This window comes from Dermacentor albipictus, chromosome 10 (assembly GCF_038994185.2).
Source record: "Dermacentor albipictus isolate Rhodes 1998 colony chromosome 10, USDA_Dalb.pri_finalv2, whole genome shotgun sequence".
Taxonomy (NCBI): Eukaryota; Metazoa; Arthropoda; class Arachnida; order Ixodida; family Ixodidae; genus Dermacentor; species Dermacentor albipictus.
The window spans coordinates 58,665,813-58,686,083 of NC_091830.1; the positions used below are offsets into that span (position 1 = coordinate 58,665,813).

Here is a 20,271-nt window from a genome sequence, read left to right on the forward strand (position 1 = left end):
ATATTCTGACGCCTCGACGCATGCTGATCACACATCATTAATTTTGAAGGCAACAGACTTGAAGAACTAGAGGCTCCCTTAACTGAAAAGTTAGTTCATGTTCAAAAATGGTTTAACAGAGAATGGTATAGCAGTAGTAAGCTCACCACTAATAAAACTAAAACAAAATAGGCCATCTTTTATTCTTAGAAAAAAGTAGCAGATTATGACAATTTCTGGTTAAGTCAGGAAAATACCCCATTGGATTAAGTAATCTGCTAAGTATCTAGAAGTTACATTTAAATCTAATATGAATTGGGGTACTCCCAATAGTAATACCTGCAATAAATCCGCATATGGGTGTTGTGTTTTGTTAAGAACACATGAATTCTTTCCTACGTTCATTTTTCACACAGGCTATTTTGCGTTTGTTCCTTTCTACCTATTTGAACTGCTTAGCCAAACACAAAAATATGCAGTGTGTTATAACATCCTCTGCATTGACAGATGACAGTGCGCCTCTCTTTATACCACTTTGGATGTTGGCACTCGGCAGTGTACACAAATGCAAGGTCACCCACAAAATCTTAGTTAAGAACAAACCATTTTTATTAAGTGTATTTACATACCCTACACAAAACATGTGACCCTACATTAACGACTTCAACTTGCCTGCCTTGAAAAATGCTTGTGGTAAGAGATTGTTCAAATTTATTGGAATCCTAATTTGACTTCTATTCTGAATAATGTTAAAGCTAACTTATTTTACTGGCACAAAGGAGCTTCTATTAGATATGAGAACAACTATATGTCTGACTCGCAAAATTCTTGCGTACCTTTTCTAACGTTTTTATGGAAAAATTGTGTGCGCCACATGTTACGTTGCTACAATAAAAAAATGCGCACTTCGTTCCATGGACCACGCTCTGGGGCCCAACAAAGTTTTGCGTACATATACATCAGAACCTCGCCGATAAGTTCCCATTACGTACGTTTTCCCGGTGCCAACATTCGCAACTGAGAACACAGAAAACGATACAATAAAGTTACGCTCATCTTTGACCTTTTCATAAGTTCCCGGAAAACACGATTTTTCGGCACCAACATTCAGTACTTCGCCAAACTGCGATCGTATAATACGTTTGCCGGCCGCAAGATGCCATGTAAACAAAAAATGTGCGAGGCGCGCGCGATGGGGAACAGTATATGGGGGCGAGGCCTTACGGAGTCGCCATCTGTCGGAAGCTTGCGCCTCCCTTGCGTAGTTGAGGGATAACGCGGCGCGTTCCTCATAGGTTTGGCTTACGGCGCCCAATTAAAACACTACGCAGCAGTCCTCCTGAAGATTTCTGTAATAACCTTCAAAACGAGGGAAGTTTTTGACTGTCGATATAATAATCTTGGGCAAACTGAAGGCACAGAATCGTTTACAGACGCTATGTCCTTGCCGAATACGTACAGTGAACGCCACTGCGCGTGGTCGCCGCGATGGAGTCTCCCGGACCGGCTTTTTGCGTGAAAGGTAGGCAAACGCTGAGAGCAAACTATGTGAAATATGTTCTTATAGTGGGCTGTCTGTACATGCAACCGAATGGAGCATAACAGAATGAAGCCTCAATGCAGCGATCGCACGGGTTCGCATGCAAGCGACCGACTGCGCGTTTGCATGCATGTCCGCGCACAATATTTTGCTTTCGCTGGGAGCTCGTTTTCGCACCGTGCCGCGAGCTTTAGGCAGCATAATATGAACGTTTGGCAGTGCACAAGCAACCATGCATTGTTGCGTAGACGATATCAGAGCTGTTCAAAAATAATTTCGTGATGCCGTCGCGGCGATTCAATCTTTCTTTCTTTTCTAGCTTCTAAATTCTTATGTGTTTCAGTATCATTATTTCTCATGTTGCGCCTAAAGCCCCTCCATCCACGCGCCCCCGGCGCTGGTCGGCGGAAACGTGTATGGAGTTGCGTCGCACTGTATGTTTATCGGTCTTCTCAGCGTGCGATTTCCCGCTGCTTCTTTTTCGAAATCCAGCACATTAATTCATAACACAAACATGACCATGTGCCATGCCGTTCTTTTAAATGTGCTTCTTATCGCTTCCTTTCCATTCCAGTGAACTTGCCAGTGTCTAGCATCAACAAAGTTCATAGACCAAATAAAGCGTCAGGTCACCACCGTGCAGCGGTCGCGGGCGAGCGTCTCAGTGCGCGTTTTCTGCTACTCACCGAACATCGCCGTATCAGAAATCTTGCGCGCGTCTGTGCTTGCTGCATACCAAAGTTGTAGCCGATGGCTGTTTGCCGGTTATAAGTTCCGCGAGTGAAGCTTCAAGCACTTGTCCTGCGGCTACGTGTGAACAAGGTTGACACCAGGCTCCGTACGTTGCCTACGTCCGGCACTGCGGCCCAGAGCAGTAGCCTGCCATGCTGCACGCCTCCAAAAGCAGCCACTGCCTATTATTGGCGGCGAGGAGTTACGGAGTCGCCCTCTATCGGAAGCGCCTCGCTGGCGTAGTATGAGGGATCACGTGGCGCGCTCCTCATAGGTTTTGCTGTCAGCGCTCACTGAAAACACCAGGCGCGAGCTCTCCCGGACATTTCTGTAAGTACTTTCGAAACGAGAGAAGTTTCTTACAGTCTAAATAATAATCTTGGGCAAACTGAAAGCACACAATCGTTTACAGCCGCTATCTCGATACGTACACTGAACGCCACTGCGCGCGGTCGCCGCGATGGAGTCTCCCGAACCGGCTTCTTGCGTGAAAGGTAGGTAACCGCTGAGAGCAAACCATGTGAAATATGTTCTTATAGTGTTTGTATAACTAAATGGAGCGTAATAGAACGAAGCCTCAATGCAGCGATCGCGCAGATTCGCAGCGACCGACTGCGCGTCTGCATGCTTGTCCGCGCACTGTTTCGCTTTCTCCGCGCGCGCGTTTTCGTACCGTGCCATGAGCTTTAGGCCGCAGAATATGAGCATTTGACAGTATACAAGCAACCATTGTTGCGTGGGCGCTATCAGAGCTGTTCAAAAATAATTTCATTGTAGAGACTTCGACGCCTACGGGGACTGTGATGTGCCGTCGCGACGATTCAATCTTTCTTTTTCTTCTAAATTCTTTGATCTTTCGATACTATTTCTCGAGTTGCGTCGCACTGTATGTTTATCGGCGTTCTCAGCGTGCAATTTCTCGCTTCTCCTTTTTTGTAATCCAGTGCATTAATTCATAACATAAACATGACCATATGCCATGCTTTCTTTAAATGTGCTTCTTACCGCTGCCTTTCCACTCCACTGAACTTGGCAGTATCTATAGTATCGATAAGTTCATAGACCAAACCGTCATGACATTAGTCGGGCAGCGGACTCGGGCGTGCGTCTCAGTGCGTGTTTTCAGAACATCGCAGACCGGGCGCCGTAGCAGAAATCTTCCTCGCGTCTGTGCTTGCTGCATACCCGAGTTGTAGCCGATGACTGTTTGCCGGTTTTATGTTTTGCGAGCCAAGCTTCACGCAGCTTCTTGTCCTGCGGCTACGTCTGAATAAGGCTGACACCGGCCTCCGTTACGTGCGTCCGGTCCTGCGGCACCGAGCAGTAGCCTACCATGTCGCGCGCCTTCAAAGGCAGCCACTACCTATTGTAGTGCTTTCAAGCGTTGTAAAGGAGGCACTCGAAGCGGGTACATTTCGCCACTAAATGAAAACCGCAGCGTACGAGGGAATTTAAACTCGTTTTCAGCTCGCTTCGGCGCGCCCGAAGCAGCCGACGCGGCCGCTATGTGCACGTGATCCCTCCTAGCACGTCACGCCGACGGTGGCGCCAGCTTTTCCAGTGGTGGAGCTCGAGGCCAATAGTGCTTTCAAATGCTGTCCAGCATGTACCCAAGGCGGGAGAACCTCGCCACTTGATCAGAGCCGCGGCGCAGGTGGGACATTACACTTTCGTTTTCAGTTCGCTTCTACGATTCCGAAGCAGCCGCTTGGATGGATAGATGGATGGATGAATGAGGCTCAACCCTTTGAATTGGGCGGTGGCGGCGCGCGCCACCTAGCCTTGAATGGTACTATATGCATGCACACCTATGTATTTACTCATTTATTTTTGCGTTGATATTATCCAACAATCAGATAGGCTCCGTTTAGTTATTTCTACCTGTTCAAATTCTATTTTACTTTCATTGTGTTTAAAACCCAAGGCTTTGAATAGTTCCCCGTTACATTCAACTGCAGGGTGCACTCTAAGAACAGTTTACACCCTTTGGCTTGCCCCTTCTGCCACACAAAGATAATCGTCATCTGCCTTAATGCGTTTCCTTTTTTTATCGCTGCAAGCCCGGAACTTTCCAGTGACGAACGGCACGCGCGTTATCAGAAGAGGCACTCCAAAGGGTGTAAACTGTTCTATGCTGATAACGCGCGTGCCGTTCGTTACTGAAGTTGCTTACAAGCACGGAGGAAGGAAACTCAGGAGAGGCCCTGACGTCACTCTTTGTGAAGCTAAAGTGAAGCCGGAAGTTGGCGTTGCTCATGGCGTTGCTCCGCCTCTCGGGCCAGCTCTCCTCTCTTGTTTACCTTTCTCGTGAAACCACGCCGCGCTGCGCGCAACCGTGCTGCTCGGACCCGCGCGCTTCGCAGCAATACTAAACAATCGTTAGCACGTTAGCATGATTCCGCCAAAGAAAGCAACATTTCCCGCGATATTCCTTCGTCCGTTGCCACTGCCGTGGCGCGGTACATTGCGTACAGCGTTCATTTCACGAACTTAAGTTCCTCCTGTCCCATCTGGCCACAGCAACATCCGGGCGAGAACGGTCCAGATAACGCAGCGCAACAAAACACGGAGACCAAGGCAAACATGCCAGCACGGCGCCTTTGCACGGTACGAAACGTACGGAGCAACACGTGTGGGCGCACAGAACCAAAACAGAGCGACCATTGTGGCCCGAAAGGCGTGGCCGCTGCGGCAAAGAAATAAAAAAAATCAGCAAAAAGAGGAGAACCTACTACGTCACTTCCTCCACACTTTTCTCCTAGCGCGCGGAGGGGGTAGGGCCTCTCCTCGGTTTCCTTCCTCCATGCTTACAAGCATCAGGTGTTCAGCCTTTTCATCCTTCTCTCGACACGCCCCGCACAACAAGTCTATCTCCTCGTATCTGGCTCGGTACGCTTGCTTTAGTCCGCAGTACGGCTGTCCAGGCCTCAAACAACAATGAGCTTCCCTTAGAGTTATCGTAAATATTTTCTTTGGCTATTTCTTGCTTAAACGTCCTGTATGTCTCTAACGCTGATTTGATTTGCATCTCTGTTTTCCACATACCCCTTTCTGTTTCCTTCACTTTTTTCTTGACGGATGATTGTTTACCTGTCCCCCCACTGGTGCCCAAGTATTTGCCTGATACATTTGCCGTCACAAGCATGTGACGCCCCCTCAGGCATAATCTTCGTTGGCCCGCCAGGCTCAGTAGGAAACATTGGTCACCGCACTGCAATAAACATCGACGAGCACAGCTGCTCGGTCAGTCGGTCGTCGTTCATCACCACCACGGTGCAAGCGGCTATCTAACGGAGGGTGCCTCGAGCCCTCCCTCGTTCACGAACACGGACGGATCGTGACACCCATGGTGACACCGCTGTGTCCACGTGAGCCCTCATGGCACGTCACGCCGACGGTGGCGCCAGCTTTTCCAGTGGTGGAGCTCGCCCCCAATATACCTGGCCGCCGCGGCAGCTTCACTGCAATACTCACCCGCCCGTCTGACGTGAAAACGCCGGCGCGCACTGTTTCTCGTTTCGGTACCAGCAAATCTTCCCCGGGGTCGTCGCAAGCGGCATTCACAGCCATCACCGACAATCCTGTTGCGATAAGCATCTTCGCCTATCTATTTTACAGTGGTTGGTGCCGTCGGAAGCGTAGCGCACGCTTTTAATAGGCGATAACCGAAACGCGCCGCCGTTCCCTGCTGCAGACTGCGATCGTATAAGTTTTCCAGTCGCTAGATCCCATGTGAACAAATAGGCGCGAGGCAAGAGCGATCGTGAATAGTATACAGTGTGTCCCACGTAACTTGAGCCAATCATTTAAAATTGAAAGGCGCGTCGGAAGCAAATTCAACCGAACGCATATTATTCGCACTGCCCCATAGTAACTCGGGCATTTTTTATTGCGATAGCAATTATATGGACACTCCAGGCGCATTTCTGCCGTCGCCGTCGGCGTGAGGTTCCGTATGAGTGAAAGCGTGTGAGGTTAAGCCGGCGAACGCGGTCCGCGGGCGGTCGGCTCCCGTCGGATGACGGTGCAAATGCACGCTGCTGGCCGAGCGCTGCAGACGAGATAAAGAACGCCGTGCCGCTTCCCCGTCGCCAATCACGATACAGCCGACCTTGGTTAGCGAACGCACGCTTGAGAGCAGCACGATACCAATGCGCAAGCGTTACGTCACGTGGATTTTTTTTTTCGTATTTCGCGGGTTTTCTTTTCAACCCGGAAGAAAGGACTGCGTGAGACGTATCGTACAAAAACCAACTCGATCGACAGTTTCTGAAGGTGCTCTACAAATCTGCATATCATGCTTGGGATTCTCAGTCAATAACGAAAAAGTCGGGTAATTAAACTTCATTAATGAGTGAGTTATGGGGAAAACAAAAAATTGCCTGAGTTACGTCAGACGCGCCTTTCATCTTTAAAATCTTGGCTCAAGTTACGTGGGACTACCTGTATACTATCCTCGATCGCGCGTGCCTCGCGCTTTTTTTTTTTTGTTCTCATGGAATCTAGCGGCCGCAGTCTGCAGCAGGAAACGGCGGCGCGTTTCGGTTATCGCCCACTAAAAGCTGCGCTTCCGTTGGCACCACGCGCTGTGAAACAGACAGGCGAAGATGCTTATCGCAACAGGATTGGCGATGATAGCTGTGAATGCCGCGTATGCCGACCATGGGGAAGGTTTGCTTCCGATGCGCCTTTCATTTTTAAAATCTTGGGCCAAGTTACCTGGGACACCCTCTATAGCCGCTCGTCTCACGTGAAAACGACGGCGCGCACAGTTTCTTATTCTGGTGCCAGCAAACCTCCGCACCGGTCGTCGCACCGCCGCCTTCACAGTTGTCACCGCCAAGCCTTTTGTGATAAGCATCTTCGCCTACCCATTTTACAGCGCGAGGTTGTGCTATTGGTAGCGTACTGCACGTTTTCAGTAGGCGATAATCCAAAGGTGCCGCCGTTCCCTGCTGCAGGCGGCGCAATGTGGGCGTCACGGTTCGCTTCGGCGGCATCCGGCGCCGCCCACCAACTCGATTGCTTTTCAGTTTCCCGTCGCCCCCTTAAAAAAAACACCGCGCAATTGGAAAACAACAAAACGCGTCTCGGGCTGCCGGAGCACCACTAGCTCGGCGCACGACGGCGCCTCGTGCCGCAACGATCCGCGCGACGCTTCATATTACGCTGATGTCTACAATAGTTAAGCCCGTTAAATTTTTTAATCACTTCGGATCGTACGTTTTCCCGTTTAATACGCTGCTTCTCGCGTTTTTTTAAGTGCATGAACGAGGTTCTACTGTATTTATCTTTTTTGGCAGAAGTAAAAGAAGGTAACTGAACTGAAAAAAAACTATAAACACGAAAACAAAGTATCCGACATACCAGAGGCTCTTGCGCATGACTTCCTCTTCGAGGGGCGACATCTGGACCGGCAGTAAGGCACGCACCCGTCCCAGGTGGCTGAGCACGCTGATGATGTCAGCCTGACTGCGGTGGCTGATGACGTACGTGTTCTCCAGGGCGTTCATCAACTCCCCGACTGAGCTGTATATGCGCAGTAGCAGGCGGAACATCTGGCGCACCACCTCGCGGTCCTCGATCTCTGACTGCTTTGCCCACTTGACCACCACTTGGACTACCTTGCGGGTGAATATCTCTGCACACAAAGTGTAAACCTCACCATCATTCACAGTGGCGAGACTGTTTAGGCGCACTCTATGAAAAAGGCATCTATAGGTGACCTACAGTTACCTATAACTCTATTCTGCTTCAGCGATTTCCATCCTATTCATGCAAATTTCCTAATCTTATCGCTTATAGTTAAGCTTACCATCTGCAACCCTCCACTGGGTTTCCTTGCCTTAACCACTTTTGGAGCAGAAAATATCGGAATGCACACTTTTCCCATCGTCCCTACCTGGAATCGTGCACGCAGCTCCCGGACAACGGCGCCGCGCCAGCCGGGCCCGCCTCTGCCGTTACACAAGTCTCGACCGGGTCGACAGGACCGATAGAAATGATAACGCGATGCGGACAGAGGGAACGGCAACCACGGCAGCGCGTATTTCGTAAATTGCGAACGCATGTGCGAAGATCGGGGCCAAATAGCCGCCGATAAGCTCGCTGTTGAATACGCGGCGACGAATTTCACGCCGCTTCAACAGCCGCCATCCGCACGCGCTCTCTGGGGACCGAACACAGCTAATATGAGCCATCCGTACGAACATATATGTGACAAGTGTTCCGCGACGCATTGTGGCCCGACGCGTTGTGGCCGCGAATTTTCGTCACGACCACTGTCTCGCTCGGACGTTAAGCCTAATTAGCGCTGCTTCATCGGTTGTTGGTGACAAAATTTGCGGTTTGGTGTCGTATCAACGCCGATCTATTCGCAAAAGCCACCATGTTTCATCTCAGACTCTTTGACAGGCGGCACATCATGCGCCAAGCCTGACAACGAAACTGAGCGGACAGCGCTTGCCCTAAATTTACCGTCGGCGTCATCAGGCGGGGAGCGGCGATTCGCGGGTCACGTGATTCGCGGCTACTATGTCTGTCGCGCAGGATGGCCTTACGATAAACAACCTGCCGGGAAGTTGGGCCAGCTCTTCTGTATTTTGTAGAAAAACTGGAAAGCAAAACTTTTTATACAATAAATAAAAGACCAGCTGCCACAAAACGCAAGTACAATATTCAACTGAAAAGCTCATCGGTATCCAGTACAAATGAATGTCACTAATTCATTAGCTTATGGAAAAAGCGCTTGATTAGGTTACACAGACGTTCTGTTGACAAAATAACCTACTTTCCTGACATAATATTCTAGAATTAATTTGTAATCAGTGCTAGCAAACTAATTTAGTGTTCCCTTTAATAAGAGTGGAGCTTACTGTATACCTTGATTTATATGTACCTAAGCTACGAATAGCTTGCTACATTCCTGTTGTGCAAAGCTAGGAGACTGCCGAACACGTGAAGATTGTTTTCTTGCCCGAAATTTGTAAGCATTAAAATCTGCGAAAAATTGTCTGCTATTCGATATTCCATTCGGTATTCGTCTTTTTATTTTGACTCGATTTAATATTTCATTTGAAGTCTACTATTCGGTATTTGCACATCCCTAAATTAACAGTTGGCAAAGTAACCATGGTGAAAATTTTTACAAATGCTAGGCACTACTAGTAATTTGGTTATTAACTACTGCATCACAACAGACAGGGTGCTTGAGTTTCATGGATAGCTTCGAGTTTTCAACATTATGTTATATTGCCGCAGTGCCATGCATGATTCATGCTTATTATGGATAATGTATGGCTGTAGCCATGCCAATGGCATTGACTTGTCAATGGCTATTGGCCCTACACTTGCTGCACATTGTTTAATTCAAGAAAGTAAATGTTGAAACTGAATTTCCACTTCCCTACTAGGCCTAGCAGTAGTCACTGCCGTTATGAACAAATGAAGGCGTGAGCCATCTTGTGCTTGCTGAAAAGTGAAGTCTCAGTAAAACTGAGAAAACGAAAGCGGCTCACCTTCCGGAAGTATGATGCGCTCCTTCTCCTCTCCGCCAGTCTCCTCCTGCGACTTCACCCAGTTCACAAGGGACGTGAGCTTCTGGCGCAGGGAGCTCTTGCTATCAGCGTCCTCCTCGGTGGCCACCTCATCAACCGTGGAGGCTGCCTTGAGCCGCTGTACCAGGTCCTCGTGCATGGTGCCCAGTGCCTCACGCAGGTTTTCCCCACACGGGCATTGGTCGCTGTTCTCCTCCTCCAAGTTCTTGAAGCCGAGGATGGCACGCATCTGGGTGGATTAGCAGGGCAACATGAAGAGCAAGAGGCAGGTTACAGACATGCCAAACCATCAGACACACAGAAGGGCAAGAGTAAGCCGCAACTAGTTCTGCAGCTTACCTTGCATAAATTGGACGTCGTTCAGTATAATTAAAACCTTTCTCATCTCTTGTACCATGTGCTGCAAATCATCCGCATTGACATGTACTTGTCTGATATGCCAGTTTTCTGCACAGCTAATGTATATTCTATTTAATAGACAAGCATCTTTCGTGCAACAGACAAGCAGCCATGATATGTCGAAGTAATTTCCTGAACATGAATAAGCAAATGCAATATGCCCAAAGTTCACATGTTACAGATTTCTCAAGGGTGCGAAATGTGAAAACTGAAACGGGCCACAATGCACAAAAAAAGTTTACTCCTTGAGATTATGGAGTCTATATTGCTGCAATATTGTTGCGTCACTCTTACGAATTCAGTGGCATATGGCATAGGATGACAAAAAGACCGGAGTGTCGAACATAGCATGAGTTAAAAAAATATGGTTTCAAACATAGCATGCGTGTACGCGTCGCCAAAATGACATAGGAGATGTCGCTCACTCGTTCGTCCGCTCATTCGTTTATTCGCTCGTTCATTCAGGCTGTTCGCTTAGATTGACAATCATCGTCGATGGTTTCTGCATCAATTTTTGTGTGTATAAACCAGATTAACCCCTCGACTCTCACTTATAATGATAAACTGCTAACAGCTGGAAGGCCCATGAAAGAAATGTCCCTATAAACTTACACGAAATGGGGATAATGTGATACGAATCAAATGTGGGTAAAGGTAAAGTGAGTAGTTGAACTAAACGAATTAAAAGGGTACTACAGTACACTTGCTCGAAAGAAACAGCTGGAAATTGTGTCGTGATGCTGTTTGGCGCCGATTTCGGCGCAGTTATCCTTTCATCATTGCGAAGAAAGCAAGGCATAGCTGGAGGAAAGCTATTATTCCTCTTAAAATATGCTTGATGTGAACACTTCAGTGCGCTTCACTTTTTTAACGTTCTAAATTGCCAGCCACTTGCAACAACAGCTGTCTAGAGTTTTATGTCGTTACCGTGGCCTCCGAAGCACGAAACAACGTTGCTTTCAGGTGGCGGCATAATCTAATTCTTTGATTCAGTTACGCTGTGTCTATATGGAGGCGCATCCTACTTTTGAACGTCCCCCACCCCTCGGTAATTGGCCACAAAATGAAATGTCTGAAACATGGCTCTGAAAGCAAATGTTCCTATGCTAACCAAAAACAATGTCATAATAACTTTAGTACAGTAGTGATGTAATAATAATGTAAAATTAGTCACACCCTGTAAGGCTGTAACTTAGACATAAAACATCCTAAGGATGTAAATCAATTTACAGCGTAGACATTTCTGGCTTGTAGCGTGAATATTCAAGTCACGTGTAAGAGTAAGAGCACTCGACTCTATAGTTAGTGACACAAAGTGCTAAACAAAGTTCAGTCATGTAAGCTAAACATCTTGATAGCGTTGCATATTTCGTCGACCTCATGATCCGTCGCGGTAGCTCAGTTGCTATCACAAATAAATTTGCGCTGCTGAGCTACAGCTCGCGGGCTCAATTCCGAAAGGGTGCCAAAATGAAAAAAAAATACAAACTCTCGAGCACTTAGGCTTAAGTGCAGGCACGTTAAAGAAGCCCATGTGGTAAAAAAAAAATAATCAGGAGTCCCCCACTCTACGGTGTGCCTCATAATCAGATCGCGGTTCAGATCAAACTCTACAATATTTATTGTTCTTTATTTGGTCGGTCCAATTAGTTATGAAGTAAACAGACCTCCCACGGGCCATGACATCGTACCGATTGCTGCTCATACCCTTGCCTACCGCGCAGATGCTGGTTCTGGAAGGCGCGAGCGATTCGTCTGGAGCTTTTTATGCGTTGCATATTGCAATCACTCAGTTCAGCCCTTGGGCGCGGCCGGGCAGCCACCATTGAGGGTATGAGCCATTGTTCATTGCTGCGCGTCTCATATGTGGGTCTATTCTCTTTTAAGTTTGCTATGTTTGTTATTAAGTTGCTTCTATTTTTATGCGTTGCATATTGCAATCACTCAGTTCAGCCCTTGGACGCGGCCGGGCAGCCACCATTGACCTTTTGCGCAACCACGTGACGTGACGTCACGACAGCCGGAGGAAAAGCTGGGCCCCAACTCGCGCAATATGCAACGCATTCTTGGCTTAACCAAGCTAAGCCTGGTTATTTTTTATCGTCATACTTGGAAAAGTGCTTAGGCTGGAAATTATTGCGGCCCTGAATGGACTTTGCCCGAAATGCGCTCGCACCGTCAGCGGCGGCCGCAAGGATTTGGCAAGTAGGGGCGCCGGATCCGCCAGAGACTCGCCTGCTCTGAGACTGAAAGGCGGCCTAGTTGGTTTGACTTCATTTTGGAAAGTTTTTGCGCACACTGAAGGAAGACAAGAAGAAAAGGACACAAAGACTGCGCTGGTCTTATCGGTCCTTTTCTTGTTGTATTCGTTCTGTGTGCGCAAACTTTTCGCAATGAATCTCCCCTGCACGCCTTGCCTGCAGAGTGCGAGGCGCTCCCTTCTCCCATAATGCTCTGCGCCTAACCACCACCAGCGGTGTGGCCGTCGCTGAGAGTGCACTTGACTTTCTGGAAAGGTGAACTAAAATGGTTTGATTTGACAGCAAAAAGCACTTTTTTTTGTGTGCCCATGCGCTTACGCGCACGCTAGCGACGTCAAAACTAGTTTTGTCTCCAGACATGAGCCTTTTCTATAGCACCCCCAATGAAAAATTGGGGCTTATTAAATCCTACGTGTCGGGCCCAGTACAGATGTAAGCGGAACGCAGCTTTATAGATATCAATGACAGGGAATGGGGGTCTCACACGGACCTTATTTTCCTGGTGTAATTGACAGACGGAGGCAATAAAAGGGGAGAGTGTGTAAGTAGATTTTATAGGGCTGGTGGTGCAGACGCTGAAGACATGTGGGCATGAAAGCAGATGCACCTTAGCATAGGTAAGTTAAGTGTCTTACTTTTATTTCATTAATGAACATCCTTTCTTCTTTTTCGATGTTTAACTGCTATCGAGAGACAAAACATTAACTGGTTCACATCAACGGCGCATTAGCAGATTTCGCACCGCTACGCTAAATCAACCTGATGACGCCACCGGTGCCTATAGTGGCGCACGAGAGAGGCCAGGCAAACCATTAAGAAAAAAAGCAGACGCAGTTTCGCCCAAAAGGCGAAGCATCGATTGTGATAACAAATTAGTAGACAGCTATAGGAAATAAGGATAGTAGCTATATCAGCCGCATAAACTTGTAAACATTCGCTTACTAATGAACTATAGCATGGTGTCACGCGCAGAAGCAAACAGGAACATGTCTCGTTCGATCACCGCGCACACTCGCTAACCAGACGCGGCAGTGGGAAAGCGCAGCAGCAGTAGCGAGCAAATTTACCTTCGTGCTGTCTCTCGCTTCAACGCGAACTAAGCGGCGAGAACAGAGCACACACGAAGCGACTAGCGCTCAGTGCACCTGGACTCTACACTCATCGCAGATCGCTTTGAAGATAGGGCCAGGGCGGTCGTACCATACTCAGCCGCCACCGGAGTAGGACGCCCCCCCCCCCCCCTCCTTCTCTCTCCTCTCGCCGGTGCCTTGCGCGCGACGGAGGACGGCGCGCTTAGGGCACATTCACACCGGCGACTTGAGGAGGTCGCGCGACCACTTGCGACTCGCAATCAAAAAGCGACCGAAGGCGACTGATGTTCACACCGGCAAGCCCGGCTGAGCGCGACCCGCAAGTCGCAATCCCGGAGATTATCGTTCTCAGCGAGAACTCTCGGAATCTACGCGGAATTTGAATGTGACGCCGGAGGAGGCCGGATGTAGACACACGAAAGATCACTTCCGGTGCGCTGCTGATTGGTTTATCAGTTTTGCGACCACGGTCGCGCGACTGAAAAATCGCGCAGAGAGCGACTCGCCCAAAATGGTCGCTTTTCGAGGAAGGCGACCGTTTGCGACCATTTGCGACTGGTCGCAAAGCGACCAACTTGGTCGCGCGACCTCCTCAAGTCGCCGGTGTGAATGTGCCCTTAATCCCCGCTTGCCTCCCTGACGCGTGCGAGATCGAGCCATCATCGTCAACTCACACTCACACGCGTTCACTCGCACACACAGCGTACGGCGCGCGTTGACGATGTTATCGCCCTTGAACTTTATACGGAAATCATGGCGACGCCGACGGCAGAAATGCGTCTGGAGTGTTCATATAATTGCTACTGCAATAACAAATTAGCTACAGAAAAAGGTTCAGGTGAATAAACACCGAAAAATTTATCGCAAGGCATAGCTCCCTCTCGGTGTTTCATCCCAGAACGGCGTGCCGTGTATACTGTTCTGCACACAACTCATCAGTGCACGTAGACATCCTTTTCTTTTCTTGCTCTGAGGAAAATATGTCTATAGAAAACAATCCTGGTTATAAACTACGTGTAGACACGCATAGGTCTACGTCAATACCGCCAAGCGTGCTTTCCCCCCCCCCCCCACCCCCCCAAAAAAGGAAAGCATACGCACGCATAGCACATATGCGAGACGCAAACGCAAATGTATTACACGACATGCGGTTAAAAAGCCTTCACGCGCATCACTAACGAGGCGTATTTCATTCATACACAAGAGTTCTACTAACAACGCTTATTTATGGCGCACGACGCCCGCCATCTGCGCGTCACACACCGAGTCCTAAAATGAACGTCACCTGATGGTGAATATGTGAGAGACGAATGCAGCCCTAGTAACTGCCTTTCTGACACTTAAACATTTATTTCCAAGGAATGTGATGTCCGTTTCCAGGCGCGATTTGAAATAACGCGAGAATAAAACGCAAAAAGACGTAGTCAGGTCGACAAAATAAGGTCGGATATACCAGACTCAATCAAAAGTTATTATATTTTGCTTAGGGCTCACTCGAACTCACTCACCAGAATTTCACTCAGCCGGCTCAATAGGACTCAGACCCACCAAAACTCTATTCAGTCGATCGGGCTCACCCGGACTCCCTCCCGATGAATCATACTCAAGCAGTTCTACTTGCCCTACAGACGCTCACAAACTCATGCTTTCTCGTGAATTGAACATATCAAACATTCAAAGACCGCACGAAACTATAGTTATTACACATGCAGAAGGGCCTACAAACGGTAAACATTTAGGATAAAGTATGCAGAAGGCTTGCATGCATACAAGAGTCTATTTCCTGAGCTTCACACTGTTTTCCAAGATACAAATAATTATGACGCGCGATCTTATACAGTGCCAGAAAATATTGCGCCTAAGGACAAAATTTGCTAAAGAGATCTTTTAAAAATGTGAAAATTTTTATTTGTATGTTCGTTCGTGCATGCATGCGAGCGGTGGTGCGCGCGCGTGCGTTTTTTGACCGCTCAGGATAAAATTCGGTCTTTTTGCCTTCGCGCTTTATGAAAGCCTGCCTCATAAACAAAAATGGACGCATCTAAAATTGGTGCAGAAAGAAAACATAACTTTACGTAATGCCACGTCCTGACTACGATTCACGGCAGCACAGCAGTAAGTTGGGCTCGCAGTTTTGCTTTTGTAAGTTGTGGAACATGGTCGCCCTACAGGGGTTCGGAATTTCGCAACGTCTTGTTTGTCCACAAAATCAACAGCAGTTTTGTCTACGACACTACTTGCCCTACGTGCGGAGTTCCAGCAGCTACACTACTGTCATCCACATTTGCTGTCAATCGTGCTGAACGTCGACACCAAACACTGAGGAAGGAATAGAACTAGGGAGAGAGCGTCACTCGACCATCCTGAAGCTGATTCATAAATATAGAAATCGAGGGCTCATAGGAATAGCCCTCACCATGTGATGCATTTCTATCATTCATCACCACGTGATGCATCACACGCACCATGTGATGCGCGGGCTGTACGCGAGAAAGCAGACCGGAGAGCGCGTAACCAGGGTCAGTTGTGACGAGGGTATACCACTAGGGGGAACAGCATACCGAACAGTGCCTTGAAAAGGCCCAGCAACCGTGGAGGGACCGCGTGACGACTGTTGGCGAGAAGCGGCCGGGCGGCGTCAGATGCTGGCTTGTTGTCGTGCTGCCTCCTAGCTGCTGAGCACGAGGTCGCGGGATCGAATCCCAGCCACGGCGGCCGCGTTTCGATGGGGGCGAAATGCGAAAACACTCGTGTACTTAGATTTAGGTGCACGTTAAGGAACCCCAGGTGGTAGAAATTTCCGGAGTCCTCCACTACGGCGTGCCTCATAATCAGAAAGTGGTTTTGGCACGTAAAACCCTATAATTTGATAGCTTAAATTTTTTTTAATGCGAAAGCGTCAAACGGACTATTAAGCGAAAGAGCCGGCGGCTTCTGCGGCAGCGAAATGTCCCACTGCTTGCAACGCCACAAGCGTGCCTCGCGCGCTCTTGATGTTGGCTCGCGCTTGCTGGCTCGGGGCTCTGCGGAGCAGAGCGGGAGAAAGGGAACACCTATGCCTCGGTATTGCGTGAGGGGAGAGGGCATCGCCGCGACGCCACGTCACCCTCGCTCTGGGAAGCCGGTGTTATCCACGCGTTCCTTCTGCGCGCAAGCTTTCGCCTGTGTTCCAACTGCGCCTCGGTAAGGCCAAATCAGAACGCGACAAGAGTCTCAACGCGCTCGCTTAATCACGAGGAGTTTATGACTCGAAGGACCGCCCAGCGGCGTTCAATTGGACATTAATGTTTTCGTACTCACAGCTCCTAAGTGCCTATATGTCCTCGGAAAAATTCTTCTTTTACTGTTCTCCAATGCATCAAAGTATCAGCGCGAAAGCTACATCGCCGGCGTTTTAATAGATCTACGGTTCACGAAAGCATTGCTGAACTTCTACCTCACTTTTTCGTTTCCGTAGGCTGCGCAGCACACTGAACTTTTGGATAATCCGGTCGCTCCGCAGTGCACGCAAATGGAGTACCACTCCATTGCCACAAGCGTTGAGGCACAGCACGGCCAGCAAACAAGCACTGCCATTACGTCTAGCCGTGAGTCGCGCTGAACGCTAGCCATCGCCGCTCGCGCATGAAAACAAGGTCGCCGACAAAACAGGGGAGGGATCGGGCGAGCACAGTCGACCATACTTACCGAACTCGAGAAACGCGACAGGGCCGATCTTGCTCGCTTCTCGTAATACCGCACCCCAGAGCGCCGTAGCGTCTATCTTTAGCGTCTGCCTGTAGCCTTGTCTGACTTTGGCCGCAAAAGTGAAAGGACAAGCTTACAAAGCATAATCTACTCGCTCCTGCCCGGATGTATCGCGCTTCCCAGCGAGTCTTCTCCCACTATCCTTCCAAACCTGCCTCCAGCGTTTCTCGGAGGCGCAATTAGTAGGAAAACGGGAAGCAGAGGGGATACACGGAAAAAGGGAGGGGGTGGGGGTTCGAAGCGCGGCGCCTTGGGTCTCGACTTAGCGGCGCCAGCTTGCGTTGCCGGAGCTGCGATAAGGACGACGGGCGTAAAATTGGTTGAGCGCGTGAGGAGAGAAAAGCAGGGTCGCGGTGCCGGTGCGTTGCGGAGCCGGACGGCGAAGCGAACGACGGCCGCGCGTTCCCATGCTGGATTCTAAATGCGTAATCTTTTCTAAGCTTGCCTAACGAGAAAACAGTCCCCACGTGTTTCCCGTAAGACGACCCGCTTTCGAGATAGCTTCCGCGGCAGCGAGCGGATTCACCATATAGTGCAGCCTCTCGCTTCAACGCCAGCGAAGCGGAGAGAATACGGAGCTCTTAGCCCGCGCCTCCCTCTGCCACTTTCGCAGATCGCTTTCAAGATACGGGCCCGCGCGTCTCTCTTCAACGTAAAGTAAGCGGCGAAAACACAGTGCGGGAAGGTATCAGCAGCCGGCACTCTTTGTCGGCATCGCAGATCCCTTTCAAGGTGCGGCCCAAGCGGCGGTGCCATACGAAGCCGCCACCCGAGGACGTTTGGTCAATGGTTCGACCCGGATGGATTAGGCGCTAAAGAGCGATAACTGCTTATATTGATCGGAACGTCATCAGCGCATTTGGCGCAGGCGTCCGCACCCGTTCGTGTCGCCGCAGCGCTGTCTTTGTACTGGCCTGATCAAGTTTTATAACATTGATAGTGACGCCGGGCTGCGTGGAGATGAGCAAGTGACACAATGCGTACGCATACTTGGACAACTCCCGGAGGAGTTTCTACGTGAGTTATTTGGTTTTCTTTTACAGCGAAGCTGTTAGTGGGGAGACTTCTGTGTATATAGTTTTCCGTGTCAACACAATCATCCCGAACCATTCATCCTGAACAACGCAGGCCCTCTGCGTGGCGCAGACACATTAGTGAAATAACTGCATTTCTGAAAGTAAAATGGGCCAGAAAATTCTTTAAGTACGACTTACTGAAAACCTATAGACATGTAGACATGATAGCATCGGATTTTAATTCGAATATAAACCAGAAAACATAGTTCTGCTACGGGGAAACTCAAACACAAAGCCCTTTTCCGGTTGACGTTTGCTGTCTGTCTAAACGTAGGAGCGGCGTGGCCTGCTCGGCACCTTGGAACACAATTAGAAAAAGAATCACAAAGCTCGCCTTCGTGCGTAGCACTTGCCGCCAGCGTTTCCAGGAAAACATTACGGTTACATAATCTGCAGTTGACGGGAAGCGTCAGAAGCAGTCAGGTATCTTTGACTGCTATCGCGTTCTCCTCTTAAAGGCGAAGCTAAAGCGTCCTTCCACATGCAAGTGTGTGTGCGTGCCTTTCGTCAAGGCGAGCACCGATTAAGCCAATAAATGTGTCTGTACCTTCGTTCAAAATTTTGTGTTACATCTGCGTCGCGTGCTAAAAGCTACGTTGGTCGTCCACCTTCACAGAGCGGAATGGTTCGTGATTTTTTTTTTTTTGTGCACTCGAGAGATATACGTTGCTCACCGCATGCAGACAGTTGCCGCGGGACATCGTCGCCGAGCTCTGTTTCCACTTCTGGAGAGGCACTACTCTGAGCTACTGTCATTTCTGTCAGAGGAGTTGTTCTTTCTTGGGGAAGAGGAGTTCCTTAGACAGTGGTCATGCCATTTCCTGTCGGTGGCTTAATTTTCGACCAGCCAGGCCATCAAAAGTATTCACTGAACAAACATGTATGTAGGTGCCCGTGATTGCTGTGTGTACGTGTTCTCGTATACATGACCATTTTCGTATATGCACACCTCATAGCATCGCTACAAAACTATGTAAATTGTCCCTGTCACATAGTTTTTGTACATAACTATTGTGTACACGTTATATAATGAACATCATTTTATGCATGTGACAATTAGTTTATGCGTGACTGAGCGTTTCGGTGGGTCTATGTGGTTATATATTAGTGAGTGAGCACTCGGACACTTCTTTGAAAACGTGGCGTGTATACAATGCTTCGTCATTTGTATGTGTTATCGTCCTGGTGGAATAGTGCCGTAATTGTGGCTCCGTGCTCGTATCGTCTCTTGTTGAAAAAATTTTTTTCTAAACACACCATCTCTCTGCTGCAGACACCGCGATTTTCTGTATGTTTTTTAGGTCGGCAAAATAAACAAAACTCACTCAGGCTCACGCACTGAGTCGACTAATAAGGAAGTTTGCAGATTGCCGACCTATGGCCTTAGCATATGCATAACTATGTATGTATGTATGTATGTATGTATGTATGTATGTATGTATGTATGTATGTATGTATGTATGTATGTATGTATGTATGTATGTATGTATGTATGTATGTATGTATGTATGTATGTATGTATGTATGTATGTATGTATGTATGTATGTATGTATGTATGTATGTATGTATGTATGTATGTATGTATGTATGTATGTATGTACGTACGTACGTACGTACGTACGTACGTACGTACGTACGTACGTACGTACGTATGTATGTATGTATGTATGTATGTATGTATGTATGTATGTATGTATGTATGTATGTATGTATGTATGTATGTATGTATGTATGATCAGCTGTAATAAAGCGATAAGCAATGTGACATGTCGTTTCTCTGCTGTTCAACGGTCAGCGCTCAAGATAAGACAGAGAGGTTTAGAGTATTGATTAAAAAAATAAAAGTAGAGAAATCTATGATGCCAAGGTGGTTACAGCCATAGGTGACT

General features: G+C 48.4%; 1 protein-coding gene across 6 annotated transcripts in view; it reads right to left on the reverse strand.

Moving 5' to 3' along the window:
• RyR (Ryanodine receptor) overlaps positions 1-20,271 on the reverse strand; it is a 340,296-nt gene that overhangs the window by 131,046 nt on the left and 188,979 nt on the right. For all 6 annotated transcript variants that reach the window (XM_070526816.1, XM_070526813.1, XM_070526812.1 and 3 more), the window contains 2 exons: positions 9,769-10,036; positions 7,619-7,892 (listed from right to left, as the gene is read on the reverse strand). In XM_070526816.1, coding sequence (XP_070382917.1) covers positions 7,619-7,892; positions 9,769-10,036 — 542 coding nt within the window. The remainder of the gene's footprint in view (positions 1-7,618; positions 7,893-9,768; positions 10,037-20,271) is intronic.